General features: G+C 54.8%; 8 protein-coding genes across 8 annotated transcripts; 4 read left to right on the top strand and 4 right to left on the bottom strand.

Annotated features, from left to right (window-relative positions):
* Nucleotides 1–103: 103 nt before the first annotated feature.
* Nucleotides 104–1,593, bottom strand: BDY24DRAFT_374416 (nuclear transport factor 2 family protein). The gene is made up of 7 exons (XM_076638419.1): nucleotides 1,552–1,593; nucleotides 1,402–1,454; nucleotides 1,247–1,318; nucleotides 683–787; nucleotides 519–589; nucleotides 390–410; nucleotides 104–288 (listed from the first exon to the last, which is right to left on the bottom strand). The coding sequence occupies exons 1-7, from the start codon at nucleotides 1,586–1,588 to the stop codon at nucleotides 276–278; spliced, it is 372 nt and encodes a 123-aa protein (XP_076501360.1). The 5' UTR covers nucleotides 1,589–1,593; the 3' UTR covers nucleotides 104–275.
* A 335-nt stretch (nucleotides 1,594–1,928) lies between these two features.
* Nucleotides 1,929–4,563, bottom strand: BDY24DRAFT_12548 (uncharacterized protein). Its single transcript, XM_076635962.1, has 11 exons — nucleotides 4,180–4,563; nucleotides 4,086–4,112; nucleotides 3,908–3,968; nucleotides 3,294–3,813; nucleotides 3,192–3,209; nucleotides 2,955–3,108; nucleotides 2,810–2,872; nucleotides 2,695–2,726; nucleotides 2,544–2,615; nucleotides 2,401–2,429; nucleotides 1,929–2,278 (listed from the first exon to the last, which is right to left on the bottom strand). Exons 1-11 carry the CDS (start codon nucleotides 4,495–4,497, stop codon nucleotides 2,220–2,222), a joined length of 1,353 nt encoding a protein of 450 aa, XP_076501359.1. The 5' UTR covers nucleotides 4,498–4,563; the 3' UTR covers nucleotides 1,929–2,219.
* A 97-nt stretch (nucleotides 4,564–4,660) lies between these two features.
* TGS1 (RNA methyltransferase) lies at nucleotides 4,661–6,460 on the bottom strand. The gene is made up of 4 exons (XM_076638418.1): nucleotides 6,045–6,460; nucleotides 5,805–5,933; nucleotides 5,643–5,708; nucleotides 4,661–5,550 (listed from the first exon to the last, which is right to left on the bottom strand). Exons 1-4 carry the CDS (start codon nucleotides 6,418–6,420, stop codon nucleotides 5,033–5,035), a joined length of 1,089 nt encoding a protein of 362 aa, XP_076501358.1. The 5' UTR covers nucleotides 6,421–6,460; the 3' UTR covers nucleotides 4,661–5,032.
* A 64-nt stretch (nucleotides 6,461–6,524) lies between these two features.
* Nucleotides 6,525–8,748, top strand: BDY24DRAFT_374400 (uncharacterized protein). Its single transcript, XM_076638417.1, has 10 exons — nucleotides 6,525–6,815; nucleotides 6,881–6,995; nucleotides 7,068–7,146; nucleotides 7,213–7,343; nucleotides 7,433–7,506; nucleotides 7,572–7,753; nucleotides 7,827–7,988; nucleotides 8,066–8,423; nucleotides 8,546–8,560; nucleotides 8,631–8,748. Exons 1-10 carry the CDS (start codon nucleotides 6,733–6,735, stop codon nucleotides 8,698–8,700), a joined length of 1,269 nt encoding a protein of 422 aa, XP_076501357.1. The 5' UTR covers nucleotides 6,525–6,732; the 3' UTR covers nucleotides 8,701–8,748.
* A 128-nt stretch (nucleotides 8,749–8,876) lies between these two features.
* On the top strand, nucleotides 8,877–11,733 carry BDY24DRAFT_374397 (glycosyl transferase family 90-domain-containing protein). The gene is made up of 11 exons (XM_076638416.1): nucleotides 8,877–8,988; nucleotides 9,233–9,708; nucleotides 9,802–9,870; nucleotides 9,943–10,043; nucleotides 10,129–10,188; nucleotides 10,292–10,544; nucleotides 10,630–10,678; nucleotides 10,761–11,008; nucleotides 11,084–11,251; nucleotides 11,321–11,479; nucleotides 11,593–11,733. Exons 2-11 carry the CDS (start codon nucleotides 9,256–9,258, stop codon nucleotides 11,692–11,694), a joined length of 1,662 nt encoding a protein of 553 aa, XP_076501356.1. The 5' UTR covers nucleotides 8,877–8,988; nucleotides 9,233–9,255; the 3' UTR covers nucleotides 11,695–11,733.
* A 9-nt stretch (nucleotides 11,734–11,742) lies between these two features.
* On the bottom strand, nucleotides 11,743–16,667 carry BDY24DRAFT_374394 (tetratricopeptide repeat protein). Its single transcript, XM_076638415.1, has 8 exons — nucleotides 16,404–16,667; nucleotides 15,449–15,900; nucleotides 14,697–15,362; nucleotides 14,485–14,615; nucleotides 13,216–14,407; nucleotides 13,091–13,137; nucleotides 12,192–13,013; nucleotides 11,743–12,108 (listed from the first exon to the last, which is right to left on the bottom strand). The coding sequence occupies exons 1-7, from the start codon at nucleotides 16,594–16,596 to the stop codon at nucleotides 12,215–12,217; spliced, it is 3,480 nt and encodes a 1,159-aa protein (XP_076501355.1). The 5' UTR covers nucleotides 16,597–16,667; the 3' UTR covers nucleotides 11,743–12,108; nucleotides 12,192–12,214.
* Nucleotides 16,668–18,185: 1,518 nt separating this feature from the next.
* BDY24DRAFT_374390 (putative peptide hydrolase) lies at nucleotides 18,186–20,472 on the top strand. The gene is made up of 9 exons (XM_076638414.1): nucleotides 18,186–18,243; nucleotides 18,312–18,482; nucleotides 18,594–18,682; nucleotides 18,788–18,859; nucleotides 18,992–19,001; nucleotides 19,081–19,315; nucleotides 19,389–19,623; nucleotides 19,729–20,032; nucleotides 20,161–20,472. The coding sequence occupies exons 1-9, from the start codon at nucleotides 18,214–18,216 to the stop codon at nucleotides 20,296–20,298; spliced, it is 1,284 nt and encodes a 427-aa protein (XP_076501354.1). The 5' UTR covers nucleotides 18,186–18,213; the 3' UTR covers nucleotides 20,299–20,472.
* A 75-nt stretch (nucleotides 20,473–20,547) lies between these two features.
* On the top strand, nucleotides 20,548–24,115 carry BDY24DRAFT_437659 (uncharacterized protein). The gene is made up of 5 exons (XM_076644287.1): nucleotides 20,548–20,696; nucleotides 20,796–20,893; nucleotides 20,991–21,221; nucleotides 21,337–21,593; nucleotides 21,673–24,115. The coding sequence occupies exons 1-5, from the start codon at nucleotides 20,586–20,588 to the stop codon at nucleotides 24,090–24,092; spliced, it is 3,117 nt and encodes a 1,038-aa protein (XP_076501353.1). The 5' UTR covers nucleotides 20,548–20,585; the 3' UTR covers nucleotides 24,093–24,115.
* Nucleotide 24,116: the final 1 nt, after the last annotated feature.

Here is a 24,116-nt window from a genome sequence, read left to right as displayed (position 1 = left end):
TTCGAAGTTTGAGTCATGTTTGCCTCGACGACGGTTGAAGCTGGAGCAATTTTTGCAGCATGGACTCGAGGTCGGATCTGTCCTTGCCCGACAGAGAAGAGACTGAGACTGGCAAAAGCATAAACGTATTCTGAGAACTCCCTCCTTCCTCGCACCGACCCTTCCCTCTCTCCTAAAGATTCTTCCGACCTCTAGCGACGTCCATCTTGGACGACGACTCGCTGTACACCCAAGCAAACCCTCCTGCAACCCAGCCACCTGGCGAGGCGAGTTGTTTAACCGTAGACCCTGTGGAATCGAAGGAGGAAGGGAAGAGATGAGATCAGAGTCAGTCATCGACGCGAGCGAAAAAGGCGAGCCAAAAGAAGAAGGAGAGAGCATGGACGAACAGACGGAAGACGTCGTTGAACCTGATCATGCAAAGCAGAGGGACGAAGAAGCGAGAGGTCAGTTGGGAGGGAACAGGACGAGACGCGAGAGGAGGAACGAAGAGAGTTCAGCGAGAAAGAAGGACCCACACCCAGTAGGTAGCTCCCTCCTTGATCAACTGGAACACCTGCGAGAACTGAAGCGGGGGAGAGTCGTCGATCTGCAATGTGGAATGAAGAGATGAGGGCGTCAGCTTCAAGCTCGAGGCAACGTGCGAAGCGAGACGACTCGGAGTAAAGGGAGGTGAACGAACGATCAACTGTCCGGTAACGAGAACAATGAGATGCTCCTGTCCGGGCTGCGAGGGCTGAGCGTCGGTAGTGTGGATCTTGTGCTGGACCTTGGCGAAGGGGAGACCCTGAGAGAGGAGGAAGACGAGGAGAGGAAGGAAGGAGGTTGAGGTCAGCTCAACGTTTGTGAAGGGTCTTGAGGGAATGGGATGCAAGACGCTCCGGCGACTGAAGTAGGGAGAGCAGCATCGACGAGGGGCGACGCAGATAAGTTGCCGAGTGGAGGAAACAAAGGAAAGGGAAGGAAGGAGAGACTCCAAGTACGAGCTCCTTCCCTCCCTTCCCTTCCATCCTTACTCCGTCTTTCCCTCCCCCATAGAGCGAAAGCCCTGAGTCTTCCACCAGGATATCACATCTATCTTCTACTCCTCCGCAGTCCTTCATACGTCTGCTCTACCAGCGTCCGCGTTCGGTGCTGTTCCTTCGTTGAGCTCGCTCGAACCATCTCCACCTCTCTCTCTCCCTCCTTCCCTCCCTTCCTTCCTCTCTCCTCTTCACCCAAACATTTCGACCCAGAAAGTACTCACAACCAAGTGCTCAACGATCTTATCTCCACTAAGGAACTGCTTCTCCTCCCAACTGAGCATCGAAAGAGGCCTCTGCAAACGAGAATCATCGAAAGTCGTCAGCTCTGTCTTCCTCCCTTCCTCTGTCTCTCTCTCCTCTCCTCGTAAGGACGCACGTAAAGGTCCTTCAGAGCAGGTCGGTTGGTGGAGAACAGGGAGTAGTAGTACTCTAGAGAATTCAAAAGTGACGCAACAGAGGAGTCAGCGAGGGAAGAGACGAAAGGAGGAGGAAAGAGAAGGGAAGGAGAAGACGAAGCTCAACTTACCCGTGAAGGATTTGGCTACAGCGGTGATGTCGGCCATGATTCCTAGAAGTGCCAGAGGAAGAAAAGGGGCGAGAGTTAGTGAGGGAAGAGGGAGCGAAGGAAGGGAGGGAAGGAGCGAGCGCACTGAAAGAAGGATGTCGTTGAAGGTCAAGCAGTGGAGGGAGGTTCGAGCGTTTTGGTCGAGGAGATTTCGAGTTATGGGCTGAAGATTATTGGGAAGGTTTTACGTTGCCCTCGTAGACTTTTGACTGATGTTCGGGAGTGCTTCAAGGCCTCTGATCGTCGCCGAGGCAAGATTTACTCGCTGAAAGAGGATCGAGTGCGCTCCGTTCGCGACGGTGCTCGTTCGTAGCCTCGACACTTTCCCAGACTTCTCAGACATGCGAGAAGCTTGAAGATCGAGAAATCGACTTTGACTGAAGACTGTTGTAGCTTGGAAAAAAAGGAAGAAAGCTAAGAACCAAACCAAGAAGCGTGCCAAAAAAAAGGACGAAGCTCGAGACCACTTCGCCTCCTCTGCTCCTTCCCAGCTAGAAGTTATAGCTATATCCCCATCCGTATCCGTATCTGGGAGCCTTGAACTTTGGAACGACGAGGCTGCGAGCCGAGGACGAGGCGAAGAAGGAAGAGGATCATCAGTGAGTCGGTCTCGACGCGTCGACGTTTGGTCAATCGAAGCGGTAATAGATGAAAACTAACGTTCCGTTCTTGACACGAGTAGCATGAGCTGATATTAAGAGACGGATCAGACGTAGAAGAAAGAAGAGGTGGGGTAGAGAAGTCAGCTCGTGCGAACGTCGACGCGACGATTTCGCAAGCGATGGGTGTCTTCCCTCTCTATTCACTCACCTTTCTCTTTTCGAACCTGAAGCTTCTCGCTAGTAGAAGGATGAAGCACAACGGAGCGGACCAAGAAAGACGGTCAGAACAGCGCTCGAAGGTGGGTCGTCGCATCAATCTCCGACGTCGAGTCGAGTCGAGTTAGCACTCACAGGTACGCTCCGTGGCCAGCTGCTCCCCCGTGAGATCTGAGAGAAAGTGCTTCGACAGCTGATCTCAAGTAGCTGCTCGGTGAAGAAGTAAAACAAAGGAAAGAAGGTCAATCAGCCTCAGCAAAGAGGGAAACGAGCCCGTTCGACGTACTGCTTCGGAGTTCCATTCCGATAGTGAGGATACTGCGAAATCGAGGAAGGGATGAGTCAGATCCGGAGTCTTTCCTTTTACTTCAAAGAGACGAAAGCGTTGAATGAAACGGCACCTGGAGGACCTGAGGAAGGGCCATCAACTCTCGATCGCTGAGCTTGAAGGTCGATTTGGCTTCCTGAGCAGCCAGAAAGAGATGCAAGAGATTCACAACTAGTCAGTTTGAGTTCCTTGTCGTGAAAAAAGAGAGCTGTGCTCACCGTCTTGGAGATTCGAGGCAGGTTGACGACGTCGGCGACCATGTATCGATGAGCGCTCTCCCATGGATCTCGAGCAGCAGGAGGAGTGTCTGAGGGAGTGTACTTGTTGGATTTGGTTTGAGAGACTCGAGGGTTCGTGTAGGGAGGGGGTACGCTAAGAGTGAATCAAACGAGAAGGGGGGCGAGTGAGAATCGAGGGAAACACAGCGACGAGACGAGACGAGACGAGGTGCTTACTGATTATCTGGCTTGACCCTGGGAGGCAGAGGGAGAAGAGGACAAGTTATCCAAGCTGACATTGCTGGGAAACAAAGCTCTCGAGAAGCTTAGAAAACTCACCACTTCCCGTGAACAGTGATGTCTCGCTGCAAGAAGCTCTCGAGCATCCTCTCCACTCCCCACTCTCCTTGTTCCATCGGAGCAGAAGGATAGATTCTCTCCACAGCAGGCTGACCAGCAGCTTGAGCAGCCTGAACCCTGGCCTTGTCCGATGCCTCAAACGCGACCTTGTCGACCTCCCACTGAGCCAATCGTTTTGCATCCTCCCTCTCGACGACGATCCTGCACTCGTCCCTCGTCGCTTCCCTCTCCGCCTCAAGCAACCTCACGAGTGCTGCTCGCTCCTTGTCCTGCTTGATCTTCCCGTCCTTCTCCCACTCATCGTCGGGAAGTCCCCATCCGTCTCGAGGCAAGGCGGAGGATGTGAAGATGTGGCGAGCTTCGTTGAAAGATCTTTCGATAGGTCCGATGAACTTGGACGAGTAGGAGTTGTAACAGCTTCCGTCGCTGCCGATGGTAGTGAGGTGACCGGGGAGTCGATGACTAGGGTTCTTGGAGTGGTAGAGGACTTGGAAGACGACTGAGGATTCGGCAGCGGAGGGGACGAGAGAGAGGGAAGAAGAGTGAGAAGTTGAGACACGCAGGAGATCGATGTCGGTCGATGTAAGACTCACCATCTCGGTAGCAAGTTCTGAAGAATCGACAAGTAGCGGCGAGTGCGAGGTGATCTCGAAGCTAAAGGAGGAGGGAGGGGGAAGAAGGAGGTGTTGGTGAGCTCGACCTTTCGCTTCCTCCTCCTCCCTCCTCCTCCACCTCCTGCTCCCAACCTTCTCATACCAGTCGAGTACGCACATCCAAGTCAGAGTCGACAGAGATAATCTAAAAGAACCCAATGATCAAAAGGTTTCAGCAAAAAGTCGTAAATCGGGAGGTGGAGCGAGCTCACCAGATCAAGGACCTCTAGAGGGAATACACCTAGAGGACAGTCCCCTTCCTTCCACTCCTGGATATCCTTCCAGACAGCGACCTTCTTGACGAGAGGCTTCTTCTCCGTCTTGGCTCGTTTCTTGACGGGAGGGGCAGCAGCAGCAGCAACGACGACGACCTTCTCCTTCTCATCGCCGAAGCTCGGATCGTCCTTCTCGTCGTCTTGTTGCTCTTCTCCTCCGTCTTCGTCTTCGCTCTCGTCTCGAGACTTCCTCTTGAGTGGGTTCTGGGTAGTAGGTGTTGCTGCTGAAGTGGATGCGACTGCTGAGTTCTTCATGGCGTGAAGGAGGAGGAGGAGGAGGAAAGCGAAGGTGAGCGTTTGGGTGGAGGGAAGGATGCGACGAGGCCCTTCGCTCTGTTGCTTCCTTTGGGGCCACCAGCGGTGTTTTATCGGTTCCCTTTTTTAATTTTCTTTGTACATTCGATTGAGAGGAAGACTCGTAGCATTCATAAGAAGGTACTCGATGCGCACATAGCAGGAGGCTGGGAGCAGAGAGGCTAAAGCACAGGCGGAAGCTGGCCTGGACGACGCGTCGAATCGAAGAAGGAAGCGAGTCAACGCGTCGGCTACAGCAGAGACAAAGTTCACAACACTCAGACGGACGTGCTATATGAGAGGTCTGGGAGCGGTACAAAGAAGGGGAGTCCAAAGGTCGAGATTCAATGGGCTTCGATTGAAGAAACGAACGAGACGCGTCGTGATTCCCCTTGCCTCTTTTAGCTCAACCTCTCAGCCTCTCAACCCTTCCTCAGGCTCAAACAAACTCCATGCAACGAAAGACACACTACTAAACACCCTTCCTCCCTCGCTTCTACTCCTTCTTAACCAACCCACCATACAGACAGGTCAACGCCTTCAACTTGCTTCCCATCCACTCCTCCTCCACCTCCACCCTCTCCCCCTCCCTACACAGCCCAGCAACCTCCTCCAAATCTGTATTCCTCGGCAGGTAGTACGCCACATCGTCCGTGATCGTCCTAGCAAGCTCGAACAGCTCCTTCCCGTGCAGTGGCTGGATCGCCGAGAGAGGGTAAGGAGGAGCGGCAGGAGAGGGAGTGTTCATGGGGTCGTCGACGTTTTCGATGGTGGGAGTAGAGGAAGGAGTTCCGAAGGTGAGGTAGGAGATCCCACCCCAGGGTGGGGAGAGGAAGACGACGTCGATTCCGTTGAGGGGTTTGGACGAAGAGGAGGAAGAGGAGTTGGAGGAGAGGGATTTGGCGAAGGAAACGAAATCGCAGAGGATGAATTCGATACGGTCTGCGACACCGTATTGGAGAGCGTTATGCCGGGCGAGTGCTAGACGGGTGGGGGAGGTGTCGAGGGCGATGACTGAGGAGGGTCGAGAGAAGAGGAGAGTCGCGAGGGAGAGGTGAGCAAGAGCTTCCATCGAGTGAAGAATCAAACAGAAGGGAGCGACGAACCTCGTTCACAAGTCTGAGCGAAGGCGATGGCATTTCCACCCACTCCACAGAAGGCGTCGAGGACAGCTGAAGAAAAGGAACACGAGCGAGCGGGCGCAATGGTGAGCTTTCAAGGTGAGCTCGAGAGGGAGAGGGAGAAGGAGGGAGGATGTTCAGACTTACTGCCGCATCTCAATCTCTCAGCGATCTGAATAGCGATCCGTTCAGGAGTAACCGAGTACCATCCTTCGGTGTCGAGAAGCATAGGAAGCTCGTTGTAGAGGGAGAAGAGACGGGTTCGTTGGTAGAAGTCTGGAGAGCGAGAAGGTCGAGAGGTGAGCTCGAGCTGAAACGTCGCAGTCCCTTTCCCTCCTCTCTTAGCCCATCGAGAGCTTCAAGAGAATAAGAAGGGCGATAACGTACACTTCTTAAGCTCCTCTGGTACGTTCTTGAGCTTCGTATGCCTCTGGACCATGCCCGTGCAGTCCCAAGGATGCGTCCCTCCCTCCTCCTCCGACCAAGCTCTCCTTCGCTTCACCACTACGGACTGAACATCCTCATCGGCTCGAGCTCGCTTCTGAGGCACTTGAGAGGTTCCAGTTGAAGATGATGCTGCTGGAGAAGCCGTTGGAGCGACGTCGGCGATGGTGGAAGGGACAGTAGACGAGGCGGAGGAGGAAGGGATGGGAGGAGGAGGAACGAATGTCGTTGCAGCGACGTTGGCTGCGAAGGTTGATCTAAGCTCGGTAGGAAGAGCAGCGAAGAGAGATGATGAGGTCTTTTGTCTTGATCGAGCCATCTTGGAGGAAAAGGAGATGTTGAGCGTTGGGAGGCAAGCTGTAAAGAGGACGGGGGAGGAAGGAAACGCAAAGCTCAACGATTTCGTGAGTCCCCCAGCCGACCGTCGTTTGACGCTCAACCATCAGCATCTCCCCAAAACAGAACTCGAACATCAATTCTACAAGGTCTCAGTAGATATTGGCTGACTTCGAAACAAAAATCAAGCTCGAGAATCTGGCTCGTACCACTGCTCAACCAAACCCCACCTCCACCTCTTTCATCCTCCACCCTCCCTTCTTTTCTCCTCCTTCTTTCCCCCTTCCTAGTCCTCATGGAGGCTCCTTCCGATCAAGAATGCTGGATATGTCTTGCTGATGAAGAAGATGCTCCCTCAAGGAAGGGGATACGACCTTGGTGAGTCGAACGAGGAGAAGCAACGATCTCCAGAGTCGAAGCTCACCACCAGCTTCCTTCTCTAGCCACTGCTCCCTGGTCGCTCACGAGCACTGTCTCCTCGTCTGGATCGCTTCAAAACAAGAGCATACATCGGAGGTCAGGTGCCCCCAGTGTAGAGAGGTGTATCGGATCACAGAGGTGGGTCTTTGATCCTTCGTGCTTCCACGTCTCTGATCTGCCGAAGAGCTGAACATCTCTTCTCTTCACCAGGACAAGAGCACCCTCTTCAAGGTCCTCGACGTCGGAGATTGTCTCGTAACGACGTCATGTAGAATTGCTTACGAACTCTGTGAGTTAAGGTCTCGTTCAACACTTCTCGACTCCCCAGTTGATCAAGTCCTTGATCTCTTCTCAGCTTGGATCTTCGCTACGAGGATCGGTTTCCAGACCCTCCGAGTCGTTTTTGGACCTCAAACGAGGCTTATCGTCGGTAATCTAGGACGAGAGATGTGGCCTCACTGGGCTGATTGGGGACTTCGCATCGTCGTCGGTTCTGTCTCTTCTCCTCTCCTCGCCTCGACGCGTCGTTCTCAACGCTGACCGACTCCCTTCCCTCTTCCTTGATCAATACACAGCCAGTAGCTCTCATCACCATGTCAATGGGTCCCGACCTCTTGCAGGAGCCTGGCACCGTCGCGGATCTCTTGCTGTGAGCGATCTCGTTACTTCCTCCCTTCGAGACTCGAACTCATCCTTCGTGCTTTTTTTCAACAGCTTCTCTTTCGGAGCCGTCTTCCTGCCTATGGTCATCATCCCAACCTTCCGAAACTCATCTCAGTACCCTTCCTATCGACGCGCTCTGCCTCACACGCTCAGTCTTTTCTCGGGTCAAGGTCTTTGGCCTCCTGGACCTGGCCTCACGCTTCTGCTGCTTCCTTTCCTGAAGTATGCTTATTGTGAGCTCACAATTTCTTCTCCAATCTCGTTTTAATTCTTGTTTCTGATCGTTTGCATTCTTTCTCTCTCCAGCACAAGGTCGCAAACGCATCTTCGACGCGACTCTCGGATCCCTCGTTCGACCGCCAGTCTTGGGAGGGGTAGAACAAGAAGCTCTTCTCCAGCCACCACCGCCGAACGACCCAGGACTTATCCTAGGAGGGTTCGCAGCTGAAGCTCTGGCCGTCTTTCGTCGTCAGTAGTGCCATCTCTCTCTCCGCCGTTGCTCTTTCTTGCTCACACCTCTTTCTTTTCTCTCTCTCTCTCTTCAGCCCCACCACCTCCCCCCCACCCGCTCGACAACCCCCATCCCCACCTCCTCCTCGATCCCAACAACGAAAACGAAGACCCAGACCAACCTGAACGACTCCTCCTCGCTTCAACACGAGACTCAGCGAAGAAACGAATTGGAGCTGTCGTGCTCATGCCCTTCCTCGTCTCGTTCATTTCTTCGGGACTGATGTGGCTCGGTAGATACAGTGGTGGGTTGAGGGCGGTGCTGGGAGTGGGGGTGGCGTCGAGCGTGGTGGTGAAGAGAGGAGGGTTAGGAAAGGTTAGGGTGAACTTTGCGAGGGATCCGATATGGTGGAGAGGAGCGTTGGGAGCGATGGGGATCTTAGTCTTGAAGGAGTGAGTACAAGCTTCGTTTTATTTTGGTGGTGATCAACGTAGGTCGGGTTGCGCGGAACTAGAGAAGGAAGGGACGAACAGACTTTCTGACGCGACGCGTCCTCGTCTTTCTTCCTTCGTAGCTCGTTGACGCTGCTGTGAGTTTCGTCACCCTCCTCCATCGTCGAAGACCTTTTGACACTAATTTATCTTGTACACTTCCAACAGACATCGATCCCTCAAGATCAAGCAAGTCAAGACGAGGAGAGTTGTCGGGAGGGATGAACGACGACGATGAGAGTTTTTCGAAGACGACGAGCGATTTCATGATCACTCAATGGAAGCATCAAGCCATACACAAGCAAGTGAAAAATCTTCAGCATCTTGCGCCTTGAGCAAACCTGCATGACCATGACGACCAGTGGCGCTCCTTTCGGTTGATGTCTTGCCTTGCCCCTTTGCTCTGACTCCCAACTCTCATCCACCTCAGAAGGAGGCACACCCTCGACTCCTACGATTCGCCTCAGCTCCTTCGAAGCCTCAGATCGCTCTATCCCACGGAAGGAATCGGTCGGAACCGCTGCCTGTGAGTCTCCTTCTCCTCCTGAAGGATGGTTGAGCTAGAGCTGCTCGAGCTCGCGCCTCTCAGAAGCTGGGAAGGCCTTCCATCCAGCTAGAGCTGGTATCTAAAGCTACTCTGGTCTACCAGTCTCATTGGCAGAGCTTCGCAAGCTTGAAAATCTGCCAGATGCCTCAGCCGGAGAGTTCTTTGCCTCGAAACGAATCGAGCTGACCTCCGTTCTCCTTCCCTTCCTTTTCTCTCTTCCCAGCTCCTCCCTCCCACCTCCCCCCGATGTCTCGCTTCCTTTCCTCCCTCCTCCCCAGCGCCAGCTACAATCCAATAGACGACCTGGAACTCTCCAACTCTCGATCCTCCCCTACCTCAACTCGTCCAGCAGGTCCTCGTCGTCGCCTCGCTCCTCTCGTTTACCTCTCCCTCCTTCACGTCGCCTTCGTCGCTCTCGTCTTCAAGGCTTGGTCTCATCCTCCGCATGGTGGTCCCTCAGGATGGTCACCGTACTCGTCTTCTCATAACGGAGAGGATCCAGCGAAGTTGGAATGGGACATGAGTCCGGAGGGATTAGCCAAGTTTGGGGTGGACGCGATGTACGAGAGGCAGAGCACGACTCTGAGGCAGGCGACGGCTCGGTACGAGTTGAAGACTGGGAGGAGAACGCCGAGAGGATTTGACAAGTGGTTCGAATGGGTGTCGTCGAGAGGACTGCTGGTGGACGAGTACGATCAGGTGAGTCGTTTCTCTCCTCAGCCCGCGTTGAGTCGACGTTTCGATGAGCTTGAGAGTCGAAGCTAACCTACGTTTGACCTTGCTGGAACACAGATCTACAACGACTTCAAACCCTTCTACGACCTAAGATCTCCTCACCATATCCGGGCAACGATTCAGCAGGTGCGTCGTCGTTTCGCTGTCTCCCCTTCTCTCCGAGCTCGAGCTGATCGTGTGTTGCCTTTTCAACACCAGGACAAAGCTCTCGTTGAAGCTGGGGGGACGCAGATGTTTGCCTACGAGTCGAGAGATGGGAGAGTTCGGAGAACGAGCGCTGAAGGACCTTTCGACGCGATGTTCGTGTCCTTTCCCTCTTTTCCCTCCTTTCGTCTTCGACGCGTGCTCTGAGCTGATCTGCTTCGTTCGCTTTCCCTCCCTCAGATGGGAAGACATCATGAACAAATTCGCCGCAGATGTTCCTTCGTTCGACGCCATCTTCAAGTCAGTGGATTTTTCTCCGTCTGCTTTCTGCTTCAATCTCGACCCTCGTCCCCTATCTCCTCACTGACCGTCGAAACTGGATCTGCCCTTCTCTCTCTCACAGCTATCAAGACGAACCTCGCGTGGTCTTCAACGTTCGCTCTCCCGACGCTCGTTCCCGTGCCTGGAACCTCTCCGATCCGAAACCGTACTTCCTCAACCCAGATCCCTCAGCAGACTTCTTCGAGAAGGAGGGACACTGCCTCTATCCAAACTCGGACTCTGGGCTCTTCGAGGCTACCAACAAGGAGGACGCTTTCTTGATATCCGCTGTCTCCCAGGGATTTACGACCGACCTGCGACCTGTGATCAGCCAGGTTCGTTTTATTCTTTTCACCTCTTCTCCTTCTTCCCTTCCTGGTTATCGAGACTAACGAAGCTCCGTAAATTTCTCCGCATCAGACAAAGATATCCCCCTGCTTCGCAGATATCCTCACTCCGAGTCCTTACTGTCCGTCTCGTTTTTCGTTCCGCTTTCGTCCTGACTCTTCGACGCGTCGCTGACGATGTCCTCCCTCCTTCTGCCTCCTAAGACTACCATCGAGAGTGGTGGGGACCCAAGGAGCCTTACGACGATCCCGACAACATCCCATGGGACGAGAAGGCCGAGAAACTCTACTGGCGAGGCTCGAGTTCAGGAGGAGCCGTCAAAGGTCAGAACTACCACCACATGCAGCGTACTCGACTCCTGGACCTCGCCAACGCTCGGCCTGATATGATCGACGCCAAGTTCACTCGATACGTCTACTGCAACGAGGAGTGTGATCAGATGGAGAAGGAGGTCAGCTCTTTTCTCGAGCTCTCGTCGCGTCCCTTCTTCGAAACTGACCTCCTTTCGTCCTCACTGCCTTCTCAGTACCCTCTCGGCGAGAAACAGAGCTGGCAACACGCCTACCAGTACAAGTACCTGTTCGACATTGATGGAAACACCTTCTCGGGTAGATTTATAGGGCTTTTGATGGGAGGATCTCTAGTCTTCAAAAGCACGATCTGGCAGGAGTTCTTCACTCCTTGGTTGAAACCTGTTCGTCTCTGTTTTCTCCTCTCCTTCTCCGTTCGCTGGATTGACTCTTCACCCTCTCTCTCGTCGCAGTACGTCCACTACGTCCCCGTCCTTCCCGACCTCTCAGATCTGTACGAGAAGATCGAGTGGGCTCAACGGTCGCCTATCGAGGCTCGGAGGATCGCTTTAGCTGGGAGGGAGATGGCGAGGAGGGTGATCACGGACGATCAGCTCGATGCTTACACTTATGTGAGTCGGTCGAAGCGAAGGGATGCAAAAAGCGACGCGTCTTGTTTCGTCTCCTCTCCTTTCGTCGTTTCAGTCGCTGACTCCAGCTCTTTTTTCCCTCTTCTTTCCCTCAGGCTGTCATGTTAGAACTTGCTGAGATCCAGGGAGGTTGGGAACTTGCAGACGGGAAGAAGGTCGTCGATGTGGAAACGGGAGAGCAAGTCGGAACTCAATAGATGCGTCCTTTCGCTTTCTTTCTCAATCTCGTTCGTCCCAGGGGATTGCTTCGAAAGTGTATGCATGCGATGGTGGTACGACGAAAGACGAGAAAAGGACATGCTGTTAAAGCAGGCAACCCGTGAACGGTCCGTTGACTCGAACGAGGGCGAGGGAGACGAAGAGAAGCGGGGGACGAAGGATGGCTAAGATTGACAATACATAAGAGAAACTATCGAGATGTGGGATGAGAGACGAAGCGAGGTAGATAAAGGGAAACGGAGGGGGAGGGAGAGATGCAAAGGTGAGTGTGTAGTTTTGGTTCGAAGAGGTGAGAGGGAGCGAAGGAAGAAAGAAAAAGCAAGATGAAGTGTTGTCCGAGGTTCGAACGGCTTTTGTGCTGTTCGAGGTGTTGAGAGAGAAAGATGTATGATCTGAAGGGAGAGCCAAAAGATAGGAGACGAGAGTCAACGACAGAAGACCGAGAAAGGACGAGAGACGCGGGTCCGGAACTCACGAAACAAGCGACTCTTCCCTTCCCTAGTAACCGTTCTTCGCTCCTCCAGCAATCTTCGCCTTCTTCTTCGAAGGTGCAGTAACCCACTCCTCCTTCTTCTCGACCCTCACGGCGTTCGATCCCTTCTCCCACCACCTATCAGAGGCCGGAGTCTGAGCCGCCGACGCGGGAACGACGACCTCCTTCTCCTTCGGTTGAGGTGGTGGTGAGGGAGGAGCAGCTCCTGGAACGAGCCTCTTCTCGACTACGGGTGCAGGCGGTTTTGACTTCTTCCTCGACGGTTGCTGCTGCTGCTGTTCCTGTGCCTTCTCGACGACGACCTGAGCCTGGGCCTCTTCTTCCTTCTCCTTCAGCTCCCCGGCAACCCTCCTCTCCTCATCCCAAGCAGCTTCGTTCCCCCAGGCTCCTTCCTGCTCGAACCACTTCTTCGGGCTTTCGTCCTCGGCCGACACAGGAGTTCCATCGGGCGAGGGAAGGACTTCGTCGTCGTCGGGATGACTGCTGAAGACGAGGGTTGGGAGGAACTGTCGAACTGAGGAGAGATCGGGAGAGGGAGAGGAGATGGCTGAGGGGGAGAGGGATGCTGGTTCTTGAGGATTGGGAGAGAGGAAGTCCTGGTTGAGCTCTTCGAGAGTGGCCTTTTTGATGGAGGAGGAGGATTCGTAGGATCGGACGAGGGAGTTGATGGGTTCCGATGGTGGCGAGGGAGCGGGTGGAGGGGATGAAGACGCAGGAGGAGAAAGAGGAGGAGCGGGGGTGGTTTTGGGAGGAGAGGGAACTTGAGGGGGAGGAGGAGGAGGGATCGAAGAGTGGTCGGGGAGCCTGAAAGAAAGGAAAGAGACGAACTTCGTCAGCAGAATCTCGAGGGCAAAGGCCAGGCGTCGAGAAAGAGCACTCACTCATGCAAGAAGAAGCAATCCTCGTCGTGACACTGCTGGGTCTCGAACTGGAGGAAGAGAAAGGAGAGAAGAGGTCAGTTCGAGGCTCGAAGAAGGAGAAGCGAAAAAGAGACGACGCGACTCACGTATTCTCCGCAAACCATCAACCAAACCCCTGCCTCGAACTCCATCTCCCTCGGTTCCTTCACAGGCGCGTAGGTACCGTCCCACGAGTAGCTCTGACTCTTCGTCGACACGACGGCCTCCTCCTGCTTCGGCGAAACTTCGACGACCTCGGGCTGTTCGACGACGATTCTCTCGACTCTTCCAAACACCATCTCCTCCTCTTCCGGCTCCTGTTCCGGCTCCTCGTCGTCCAGATCGATCTCCAACTTGACGTTCTCGATGGCGACGAGGGATGTCCTTCGCTCGGGCAGCTTCTTCTCGGCGACGACGACGACGGGTTTCGAGCCTTGCTCGATTTTGATCTCCAACCCTCGGTCGAGGGAGACGTCCCTGACTTCCGATCTAGGCGTGAGAGGCGAGTCGAACGCAGACGTGGCGGCCGTTTCGGCGGAGACGGAAGTCGTGGACGAAGAGACGAACGCGTCCGATGTTGAGGAAGAGGACGAGGAGAAGGTGGGCTCCTCGGCGGCGACGGGAGAGGAGACGGCAGGGATGATGGTTGAAGAAGGAGAGTTGAGAAGGAGGGTCTTGTTGCTTTCCGAGGGAGAGGTCGAGGATGCTGGAGGAGTGGGGAGAGAAGGTGGAGGGTGGTGAGGTTTGGGAGTTGTCGACGAGGTCCGAGGTGGCGAAGCGATGGTCGACGACGACGACGAAGACTCCTCGACTGCAGACGGCTTTCCCTCCTCGACCACATCGACGTCCATATCTTGCGATGGAGGGTCCACGACTGCAACCTTCGCGGCCTCGACCACATCAGCCTGCTTGATCTCCACTCCCAAGCCAAGTCCCATAGCCGCTGCCGACTTCGGAGAGAGCACGCTCGTTGCTGGAGGCGAAGTCTCCACCGAATCCATGAGAGAGGTAGTGTCTTCGACGATTCCAGCAGCTCGAGCCTTTTGGTTCGCCTTCTTCTTGGCCTTCTTGATGGTGTTGGCGTTGGGTCCAGGCTTGTCGACGTTCCTGATCTTCTGCCTGACTTTTTTGAGCATGGCTCGAGCTGGTGCGACGGTAGGGATCGAAGGAGATTCGGGAAGGGAGACGACTTCGTTGAGATCTGAAAGGGGAAGGCAACAACGAACGAGGGTCAGGTCTGGGAACACAGAGAGACGCGTCGATTCGGACGAAGGCGCACCTTGCTCGGCTTGGGCGTAGCTGAAGGAGAGAGAGCGAAAGGAAACAGAGGTCAGTGATAAGCTCGAGAGCAGGTGAAGATGTCGAGATCAACTCACAGTTCCGAAGCTCGATAGCTGGTCGCTCGCTTGAGGAGAAGACGAGGTCGTCCGGACGGGTCGTGAGTGAGAGCCTCCGTGAACGCCGAGATGGCGGCCATGTTGTTCCCCTTGAGAGCATGAGCGTCTCCCTAGTAGTCGAAAACAGGATAGGAAGGAGGTCAGCTCGAAATCTGCGAGAGGAAGAAGGTGAGAGAGAAGAGGAGACGCACCTGATCCTCCGCGATCATCGCTTCGTTCCTCGCTGTCCTGACGGCCTCCCAGCACTGATTCCACATCACAACCCTCTCCCTCTGCTTGTCATCTCTAAAGACTCCTCCTCCGGAGCTCATGTTGGCGATAGCACTCCTCCAGTTGTGATTCTCCTCTACACCAGCGAGAACCCCAGGTCCTCCCAAATCGTTGACCCACTCCCAGCCTTCCTTCTCTCCCCAAGACGACGACTTCGCCCACGACTCGTCGAGAACCTCCTTGAGAAGAACCCTGGCCATCACAGCTCCTCTGGTAGCGACGCACTTGGTCGCGTTGGCGAGGAACTCGAAGACGGCTGGATGAGCCATCGGCGACCGAATGCTGAGGTTGGATCCGTGGACGACGCTTCGAACGGTGACCTTGTCGTTGAGGATGGGGAAGAGGTTGGCAGCATGGGTGTGGAAGGAAGGAGGGAGAGCGACGTTCTGTTCGAGTTCGATTTCGTTGATGGGAGGAGGAGTGAACGACGGAGGTGATGCTGAGACGGGGACGAGGTGCGACTCGGCGATGGTGGTAGAGGAAGATGAAGAGGAGTTGGAAGGTTGGTGAGAGGATCCTGTTGGGAGATGTCGAATGAAGACGCGAGGGATAGGAAGGTTGAAAGGCATGCAGGTGAGGTTGAAGGACTGGGAGGCGGACGCGGAGGAAGGAGAAGGGAGAAGTCGGTCAGCTCGGAGAAAAGCAGGAAGGGCTCGAGCAGACGCAGACTCACCTGAAGCAGCGAGTTCATGGGAATCCCCGACTCTAGACCTCCAAAGGAGTTCTTCCCAGTCACGATCTTTCCCAACGAGTTCTTCATCTCCTCTGCGACGGTCTTCTTGAAGGAGCCACTCGTCTCCGCCGTCGAGAGGTGCTTCGACCATCCCTTCCTCAGGGACTTGTTCAGTTCGGCGTCCGTTGCTCCAGCGACGTTCCACCCTCTTCCTTCCGATAGCACCTGTAGATCAATCTCCTGTTGAAGTTGCGAGTGCTTGAGCTGAGCTCGAGCGACCGAAACGATGGGACCCGTTACTGGGTGGAAGTAGTGTTCTGCGAGGAACTCCCTGAAGATGGTGACGAGGGCTGAACGATGAGCTTGTTGGAGGAGGGGAAGGAGGTAGGTACTGAGAGTGAGGAGGTCGGTGAGGGGAGGGATATCATCGGTAGATGCGGGAGAGTAGGAATCTGAGAGAGGAGAAGGAAGGGAAGAAAGGAAGGAGGAGAAGGGAGGAGAGGAGTGAGTCAGCTTGAGATGTCGCTCTGAGGCGAGTTCTTCGACTGGAGAGGTGGGAAAAACTGCAGGAAGCTGAAAGAGAGGGAGAAGAGTCTCTGATCTCGTCCTTAGTAGCGAAAAGGACTTTATCGCTGTCCAGAAGCAGCTCTCACGGCCCAACCCATCACCGACAGGTCAGCTCCAACGAGGAAGGGTCGGTCCTTCTCCTCAGAGGAAGGACGGAAGCTCTTCCTTGCCTATGGAGCAGGTGTGTGCGTGTGAAAGGTCACCTCGGGCACCCTGAGCCTTCGAGAGAGCCTTCCCACCCTTACAAACGAGGAAGAAAGGGAGAAAAGAAGGGCTGAAGGAGGAAGAAAACGTCGAGCTCGCTCCCAACCCTTCCCCCTCCTCCTTCCCTCTCTTCCTCGCCACCTCCACCTCCCAAGACAAAAGGAGGAAGAAAAAAAAAACTCACCATCTGGTGATTCTAACGATGCGAACAGATCTCCCATATCTCTACTGTTCATGCCGAGCACAGGGTGAGGAGAGCTGGGACCTGGGGACGACCGTTGATTTCCTTCCTCCATCGAGGCCATCTCCAAATCCGTGGTGTTGGCGAACGAGCGACGTTGAGTTGGAATCGTATGCAGTGGAGAGTCGAAGGCCATCCTCGAAGGAAGCCGAGAGGCAGAAGGAGGAAGAGAAGGAAGGGGAGGGGAGGGGAGACGAGGTCGAAGTTGAGGGAGAGAAGACGATGAGCTTCCTTTCCCTTCCTTTGACTTGGCCACCGAAAAAGGAAAATCTTCCCCAGTAGATATCGGGACAGACGAACATGCATACGTACACACGGACGGTATTTACAGCCTCAGTTCACGAAAAAACCTTCCTTTCCAGCGGACCTTTCTTCGACCTCTGCGTCAACTTTCCTCCCCCTGCTCGTCTCTCGTCGCGTATCTCTCTTCTCTCAACTCTTTCTCAGCCAGATATGTTTCATACGTCTTCAAATCGACACCCTTCAGTTCAGCCTCGTTTTCGTTGATCTATTAAGCCGACTTTCCTTTCTTTTCCGTCGACTCCCCCTCGTCCTTCGCGTCGCTGGCCCCGTCGGAACAAGGCCATTCCCTCTTGCGTCTTTTCATGGATTCCTTCGTCAACTGCTCTGAACTTTTGAGCTGACGACTTCTCAAGGGAGGGTTCGAAGCTTCGCTTCCTCTCCTTCTTCTCCCCCAACCGCCATCTCCACCCTTTCACCACCCCCGTCGTCCACTCTCTTCAGCACCCACTCAAAACGATGACCACTATCAACTACCCCACTCCTACCTCCCCTCTCTATCCCATCGCCATCTCCTTCCTTCAGTCGATGAACGACAAGGATTACAAGGCCATCGATTCCGTCCTCGATCCTTCGTTCCTCTACAGAACCCACCCGTCCTGCGTCAGACCCGACAACGTCCCGAAGGAGGGAGTCAACAAGGACATGTTCTTGCACCAAGGGAAGGAGTGGGCTGAGAAAATGTGCGAGAGACTGGCGGTGAGTCCGAGGAGGGAGGAAGAAAGGTGTCCGACGCGTCGCTCGAAGCTGACTCTCGCTTGTTTCTTCCCCTCCTTGTTCTGCCACAGCTCAAGCTCGAGAACCCCATCAACGTCGTCGAAGGAAAAGATTGTATCGTTATTCACGTTGGTTCTCTCTCCATGATCCTTCGTCTCTCCTCTCGCTCTCGCTGACCGTCCTCGACCGCGTCTTTTTTCAGCTCGACTCGGACGGGAAGCTCAAGAACGGCAACGACATGGCGATCGAGTACGTCTTTATCATCAGGTTCAAGGATCAGAAGGTTGTTGCTCTTGACGAGTGGATGGTGAGTCTCGAATCCCAAAGGAAGAAGAGAAGACGAGATTGACGACGCGACTTTTCCTCCTCGTCCTCTTTCTTCGCTCGCAGGATTCCTTTGGTGCGATGACAGCCTACGGGATCAAGCCCGAGATGCAGAAGGATGGTAGCTTGAACTTTGAGAAGAAGATGTGAGAGTGGCCGAGAAAAGGAGCGGAGGAGGAAGGGGGAGAACTTTCGATTTCATGACTCTTCACGACGCGTTTTACCACTGATTTTCGCGAGCCTCACAATCTTCCTTGATCTCAAACGAGAGGGTTAGCTTACTGAGAGATCCTTGAGGCCTCTCAAGAAAAACGCACGCCCAAAGATCTGCCCCCGACGCGTTTGAAAGGGAGATGATCGAACGGACTCCCCTCGCCCAAACCACCACCACCTTCTTCCCTTCGCTCCTCCAATGTGTGGTAGAGTTGCTCAGGCTACCCACGTACGTCCTTCTACATCCTCCTGGTTCATATATATATACCATCCTGACTGGTCTTCCACGCTTTTCAGGCCAACGAGTTCGTCCCAAGACTCCAAAGAGAAGTCCCGACCCTCGGGATCTCGAGATTCGCCTCCAACGAGAACGAGCAGCAGGGGTACAGACCGAGATACAACGTTGGACCCAAGTCGAACCTACCAGTTATCAGGAGACAAGGAGGGGAGAACGTCCTGCAGATCATGGTGAGCAGGAAGGAAGGGCAAGGGAGGGAGGGAGGAGGGAGGGCGAGAGAGGGAGAGGTGTGTGTCTTCTCTTCTCGAGCTGATCTCTTGCTTCTTTCACCATCTGGACAGAACTGGAGCATCATCCCTCACTGGACCAAGCATGAACCCTCTTTCGGAGAGTCCTTGAGAACGGTCAACGCACGATCCGAAACCTTGACGTGAGCTCGACCTTTCCTTCCTCACCCTCCTCCCTCCTCCCTTCCTCCACCTCGCTTTTTCTACTTCCCTGCTCCAGCAGCTGATCTCTCCTTTCGAAAAAACAGTGGAGCGGAGGAGCCTTCGTCTCTCTGGAAGTCTCTTTGTGCTACGAAGAGGTGTATCGTTCCTGTTCAAGGGTGAGTGGTGGTGAGCTTGAGCTCTCGCTTCCTTTCCCAGCTCCCTCGCTTCCTCTCTCTCCCCCACCCGCCCTCCTTCCTTTCATCTCTGACGCTCTTAGCTGATACATGTTTCGATTCTCGGCCTGACAGATACTACGAGGTCAGTCGCTATTTCTTGTTCGTATGCATCCTAGCCTTCCTCGTCGCTGATCACCCTCTCATCTCTCTTCTTCCTCTAGTGGATCGATCGAGGAGGCAAGTCTGGCAAGATTCCTCACTACATCCGAAACCCCATGCCTTCCTCGGAATCCTCCTCGGCTCAAACTCAAGATAAAGCTCACGACGTCGACGCACAAGCTCCTCCTGCTGGACCCGTCGCCTCCTCGTCTGCCTCCTCCTCCGCCACCTCTGCCTCGACCAAAGAACCTCCTTTCCTCTACTTCGCAGGTCTCTGGGACTCTGTCACGTACGAGGGTACGTTTCGTTTTTCTCCTCCTGTTTTGCTCTCTCCCGACTGACCTTGCTTCCTTCTCACTTCGTTTCCCAGAACTTGACTCAACTCCCCTCTACACCTTCACGATCCTCACCACTCAATCCTCTCCTCGCGTCAACTTCATTCATACAAGAATGCCCGTAATCCTCCGAACGGAGGAGGACATGCTTCTGTGGTTGGACTGCGATCCTGGTGCGAAGGAGAAGGACAAGAGAGGGACGTGGAACTCGGAGCTCTCTGCCTTGTGCAAGCCTTTCGGGAGGAAGGGTTGTGACGAAGATCTCGTCTGGTGAGTCGATTCGTTGATTAGTGTCTCGGAGATGGGTCGAGGAGAGCAAGAACGAGGAAAATGAAGGAGAACAAGAGCTGATCACCGTTCCTTCACGCGCCTCAGCTACGTCGTTCCCCAAGAGGTCGGCAAGGTTCAGAACCAGGACGAGTCCTTTATCCACCCAGTCTCGGAGAGGAAGGACGGCATCGAGCGATTCTTCAAGAAGGCTGCTCCCAAGACCAACGTCGAACCAGCACACCCCGTCGCGTCGTCGTCGAAGAGGAAGGTCGACGAGTTCGACAAGGATGAAGGAGAGGACGACGAGGTGTTCGTAAAGGGGAAGGAGGAGGTAGAGATCGTTCTGTCGGACGAGGATGACGAGGTATTCTTTGTTGGAGAGACGAAGAAGAAGGACACGTCAAAGTCGGTGAGTACCCCAACCTTCTCTCTTTCTCCCTCCTTTCGCTCGAGCTTCATTTCCTTCTTGTGCGTATCTTCTCGACGTCAGCTTACACTCAGTCCCATTTCCCTCTTCTGTCCCACTTTATCGCTCAGACCTCCTCCTCCTCCTCCCAACCCTCAACGAAGAAGGCCAAAACCAGCTCCTCTTCGACCTCGTCTTCCTCCCAGCCCAAGAAACCCGTCAAGAAGAAGGAAAAGGGAAAGATCACCAGCTTCTTCAAGCCCGAGTGATTCGAGTCGAGTTTATGTAGCTGGTTCTTGCCTCTCCTTCGTTGCTCTCTTGTTTCGGTATCTGTTCCTCTTTCCCTCAGCTCTCCCTTTGTTTTGACGTCTTGATATGCCCCTCCGTTTTGGTCTTCTCTCTTTCTCCTCTCTTTTGACGATACTCATGCTTCTCTCAACGAACGTTTCGACGCGAAGAAAAAGAAAAGACGCGTCGACTTGACTTTCAAACGCCTTCTCTGAAAGCTCACCTCAACGCTCATCATCTGCCTTCCCTCCCCTTCCCTCCTTCCCGGATGGCCTCCTCGCTCACTCCGTGGCTCCACAAACATCTCCTCAAGTACTCGAACACGAATGGAACGAACCTGGACCCCTTCGTTGCTGGAGTGAAGGTCCAGATCCTCAAGGTCAGCTTCGCCTTCCTTCCTTCCTGCCCTCCCTTTCCTTCTTTGCCCCCCCCCCCCCTCCTCCTCGTCCTCTGTACTGACTGAATCCGGACCTTACAGTGGGAGACGCTCGAGTCACCTTTCTGGGCTTCGGTGGGAGACCAAGAGTACTCGATCTACGCCAGGTTCTCGGACGAATCTGCAAAGGAGTTCTTGAGGTGAGCTCGCGTTTCTCCTTCCTTCCCTCCCTTCCCTCCTTCCCTTCCGTTTCTGTTGGTAGCATCCCGACTGACTTTTTTGTCCCTCTCCCGGTAGCACCTACGGCAAACGTCTCACGAGCCTCAAAACTTCGATCCTCAAGCTCAAATCCTTCCGTCCTCAGCTCATTCGACCCTATCAAGACAGCCACAAGCTCGAGCTCGGACTCTTCGTCGACAAGTTCGAGCAGTTCGGGATGGACGACGAGGAGATCCATTTCGGAGAGAGCAGAACACCTCTGAGTAAATGTGGAGGAGCTTTGGGAGAGTGGATCGTCAAGTTGAAGAGGTGTGTATTGCTTGATCTTTCTGAAGGGAAGGGAAGGAAGGTGAGCTCGAGGCGCTCAACTCCCCTGAAGCTGATCTCGCAACTTCTTTCCCATCCCTCCTCGTATCCTTCTCAGCGTTCACCCCCGCAAGGCCAACGGAGAGGATCCCACGCCCAGTCTCTCTCTCAAGGAATCCAGGCCCTCGGCCGAGCGAATCGAACCTGCCGTCGAAGAGGTCCCCTTCGTTCCTCCTCCCGTCCCTCTCGAGCCAGCAGCACCTTCGGAACACCTTCGAATCGACCCTTCCTTATCCGAACTATCGCTGGAGGAGTACCTTGGATCGTGTTGGTGGAGGATGTCGAAGAAGGAGCAAGAACGACAGGATCAACAACGTGAGCCTTTCCTTTCGTCTCCTCTGCTTTGCTCTCGAAGCCGAAGAGAGTACTCACCATGCTCTCGTATTCAAAACAGCAGACTTCCTCGCCGACGGACCCGATACGGACGCCAGCATAGTCCGAGCGCTCGCCTCGGACAAGGAAGTCAACGTCGCGGCTCCCCTCGAACCCCAAGCTTCACGACGCGCCTCTTCTTCCTCTCCCTCCTCCTCTTCAGACGACGAGGAGATCGCCGTCAAGAAACCAACTCGAAAAGTCGTCGCGTCACCTCTCTCACCTATGCCCAACTCATCCCCTCCTCGAAACGAGAACGCTCCCAATCAGCCGATCCCTCGCCCTGCCACCCACTCTCCCACACCACCTTCCTCCTCCCGAACAGCGACCCACTCCTCTCCTCCTTCTCAAGAACGACCTCCAAGGCAGTCACGTACCTTATCGGCCGCTCCCGAGGCCGGCAGAGGGAAGAACTCTCTTCGGTCGGACGGAAGCAAGGTCCTCGTCGAAGGTTCTGACGACGACGACGAGGAACCGCCGACGTCCTCAGCGGACTGTCCCATTACTTCAGCTCAGAAGAGTCGCTTGGTCTCTCCTTCGAGCAAGATCCCTCTGTCCTCGTCAGGTCTCAAGGGGAACGGAGAGGACGACGCAGAGGAGGAGGCGGGAGCTCGAAGCCAAACTCGAAGTCAAGAGGATCCCGTCGCTACGTTCACCTCGGAACTTCAAGGAGAGGACTTTTCGTTGAGAGGGGATCAGGCCGTCACGTCCTCGAACGAATCGTTGGCGTCTACGAGAAAACCACAGGACGGACGCGACGGTCGACCGAACAGGATGATGCTGAGGACTGGATCCCCCGACCTCGAATCGAAATCGAGCATCACGTCCTTGGTCGGAGAAGATTCAGATGTGTTCGACATGCAGCCAAGTGTCAGCGGGAGTGGGAGTGGGAGTGAGTCGAAGGGGACGAAATCGAGCGACGAACGACGACGCACCTTTGGGACTGCCGAATCGACCATCGAGGAGGAGGCGATGGACGTCGATTGGGAAGAAGAAGAGGAGGTTGAGGAGCTGGGAAGGTCACCGAGATCGAGCATTGCTGGAGATGAAATCTTGAGCAGAGGTGGAGAAGAATCGGGGAGTTTGGAGGAGAGTTCGAGCTTGGAGAAGAGCTCAGAGAAGGAGGGTCAGGGGTCGACGTCGACGAAGATGGTGGTCGAGGCGGAGGAAGAGACCCGAGAGGCTGAGGCCAAGAAGCTGGAGGAGGTGGAGATGGAGGAGGCAGAGGAGGAGGTCGAAGTCGGAAGTTTGACTCAGGTCGAGGAGGACGAACCGTCCGAACACGTCGTCAGGTTGGAACCTCAGTCGTCGCCGATGAAGCACGGACCCACCCAATCGCCTCGTAACTCTCCTCCTCCTCCTCAGCAATCTCCTTCTCCTCCTGCCGCTCGAAAAGGCTCGCCAACTCCCGTCCGACGCGTCCGTCAACATCAAGCTCCACCTCCTTCGTCTGGAGCTTTCCAAGCTTCCTCCTCTCGCCACCCAGCATCTTCGTCACCTCCTCACTCCATTCCTTCCCAAACAGAACCTGCTCCCATCCCAGCGATCCAGTGGCCCAAACGGGTCCGATCTCCGACAGCAACACCTCCCGTTTCCCTCCCTCTCCCTCCCGCTTCGAAGCCCGCGTCGGCGCGTCCTCCAGCAGCAGCCACCTCTCCAGGACTTCCATCAGCCCCTCCCAAACCAACTCAATCTTCAATCCAAGCTCCCTGGGAACCAACCAAGAAGATCGAGGCCGCGACGTCGGCTTCCCTCAATCCAACTTCTCCCATCCGTCGTCAATTTAACCCACCACCACCACCACCCCTTCCTACCCGAGTCGAGCCCATCTCCAACCCTCATCCTTCAGAACGCTCGATAGCGACCAGCCTCTCCCCTCCTCCTCCTCCTCCTCCCACCAGCACTCTCAAACGCAAAGCACCTCCCTCCGATCCCTTCACCTCTTCCACCTCAACCGCAACCGTACCTCCCAAACGAAAAGCAGCAGCATCCACCACCATCTACGACCCATCCAAAGACCCCTTCGCAGCCAAGAAACCAACAGCCTATCGAAGGATCTCATCGACGTTCGCCAATGAAGGACCCTCCTCGTCGACTTCCTCCGCTACCGCTCGTTCACCGTCGGTCGCAGGAGTCCTTCCGAGAGAGGAAACAGAGTCACCAGCACGAGCTTCCTCGACGGCTTCGGCTCTTCCTTTCGCGCAGGAGGTGGAGATCGAGTCTCCGTCGTCGTTGTCGAGGAAGGTCGTCGCAGGAGAAGGGAGTTCGAGTTTGTCGAGGAAGAAGGAAGGAGTAGTCGCTGGGAAGACGTTGGGAGGAGAAGGAGTTGCTGTTGGTAGGATGGAGAAGTGGGAGCTTCATCTCTCGGCGGACAAGGTCGTGGGAGGACTGAGCGAGGAGGAGTGTCGAGAGGTGTTGAGAATGGCGAAGGCAGGGCAGTAGTAGTCGATATCTTTTCTTGCTAGC

Source organism: Mrakia frigida, assembly GCF_051309035.1.
Source record: "Mrakia frigida strain ATCC 22029 unplaced genomic scaffold BDY24scaffold_1, whole genome shotgun sequence".
NCBI classification, from domain to species: domain Eukaryota; kingdom Fungi; phylum Basidiomycota; class Tremellomycetes; order Cystofilobasidiales; family Mrakiaceae; genus Mrakia; species Mrakia frigida.
The sequence above is the reverse complement of the archived record's forward strand: the minus strand, read 5'-3'. Positions and strand labels throughout refer to the sequence as shown.

Bases quoted from the DNA above. Each gene is read 5' to 3' on its own strand.
- BDY24DRAFT_374394 (XM_076638415.1), bottom strand. From the start codon at position 16,596: ATGGCCTTCGACTCTCCACTGCATACGATTCCAACTCAACGTCGCTCG. The intron at 13,138-13,215 runs GTGAGTCGCGTC...CTCTTCCTCCAG, and splicing joins TGATGGTTTGCGGAGAATAC to TTCGAGACCCAGCAGTGTCA. The intron at 13,014-13,090 runs GTGAGTGCTCTT...CCTTTCTTTCAG, and splicing joins GATTGCTTCTTCTTGCATGA to GCTCCCCGACCACTCTTCGA.
- BDY24DRAFT_12548 (XM_076635962.1), bottom strand. From the start codon at position 4,497: ATGAAGAACTCAGCAGTCGCATCCACTTCAGCAGCAACACCTACTACC. The intron at 4,113-4,179 runs GTGAGCTCGCTC...GGGTTCTTTTAG, and splicing joins CTCTAGAGGTCCTTGATCTG to ATTATCTCTGTCGACTCTGA. The intron at 3,814-3,907 runs GTGAGTCTTACA...CCGAATCCTCAG, and splicing joins CAGAACTTGCTACCGAGATG to TCGTCTTCCAAGTCCTCTAC.
- BDY24DRAFT_374400 (XM_076638417.1), top strand. From the start codon at position 6,733: ATGGAGGCTCCTTCCGATCAAGAATGCTGGATATGTCTTGCTGATGAA. The intron at 7,754-7,826 runs GTGAGCTCACAA...TTCTCTCTCCAG, and splicing joins TTTCCTGAAGTATGCTTATT to CACAAGGTCGCAAACGCATC. The intron at 7,989-8,065 runs GTCAGTAGTGCC...CTCTCTCTTCAG, and splicing joins AGCTCTGGCCGTCTTTCGTC to CCCCACCACCTCCCCCCCAC.
- BDY24DRAFT_374397 (XM_076638416.1), top strand. From the start codon at position 9,256: ATGTCTCGCTTCCTTTCCTCCCTCCTCCCCAGCGCCAGCTACAATCCA. The intron at 9,871-9,942 runs GTGCGTCGTCGT...TTTCAACACCAG, and splicing joins TCCGGGCAACGATTCAGCAG to GACAAAGCTCTCGTTGAAGC. The intron at 11,252-11,320 runs GTTCGTCTCTGT...CTCTCGTCGCAG, and splicing joins TCACTCCTTGGTTGAAACCT to TACGTCCACTACGTCCCCGT.
- BDY24DRAFT_374416 (XM_076638419.1), bottom strand. From the start codon at position 1,588: ATGGCCGACATCACCGCTGTAGCCAAATCCTTCACGG. The intron at 1,319-1,401 runs GTGCGTCCTTAC...TCTCGTTTGCAG, and splicing joins CTGCTCTGAAGGACCTTTAC to AGGCCTCTTTCGATGCTCAG. The intron at 411-518 runs GTGGGTCCTTCT...TTGCATGATCAG, and splicing joins GAGGGAGCTACCTACTGGGT to GTTCAACGACGTCTTCCGTC.
- BDY24DRAFT_374390 (XM_076638414.1), top strand. From the start codon at position 18,214: ATGTGTGGTAGAGTTGCTCAGGCTACCCAC. The intron at 19,316-19,388 runs GTACGTTTCGTT...TTCGTTTCCCAG, and splicing joins GGACTCTGTCACGTACGAGG to AACTTGACTCAACTCCCCTC. The intron at 19,624-19,728 runs GTGAGTCGATTC...CACGCGCCTCAG, and splicing joins TGTGACGAAGATCTCGTCTG to CTACGTCGTTCCCCAAGAGG.
- TGS1 (XM_076638418.1), bottom strand. From the start codon at position 6,420: ATGGCTCGATCAAGACAAAAGACCTCATCATCTCTCTTCGCTGCTCTT. The intron at 5,934-6,044 runs GTACGTTATCGC...CTCGCTCTCCAG, and splicing joins ACCAGAGGAGCTTAAGAAGT to ACTTCTACCAACGAACCCGT. The intron at 5,551-5,642 runs GTTCGTCGCTCC...GACCCTCCTCAG, and splicing joins CGCTCAGACTTGTGAACGAG to TCATCGCCCTCGACACCTCC.
- BDY24DRAFT_437659 (XM_076644287.1), top strand. From the start codon at position 20,586: ATGGCCTCCTCGCTCACTCCGTGGCTCCACAAACATCTCCTCAAGTAC. The intron at 21,222-21,336 runs GTGTGTATTGCT...TATCCTTCTCAG, and splicing joins TGGATCGTCAAGTTGAAGAG to CGTTCACCCCCGCAAGGCCA. The intron at 21,594-21,672 runs GTGAGCCTTTCC...TATTCAAAACAG, and splicing joins AGAACGACAGGATCAACAAC to CAGACTTCCTCGCCGACGGA.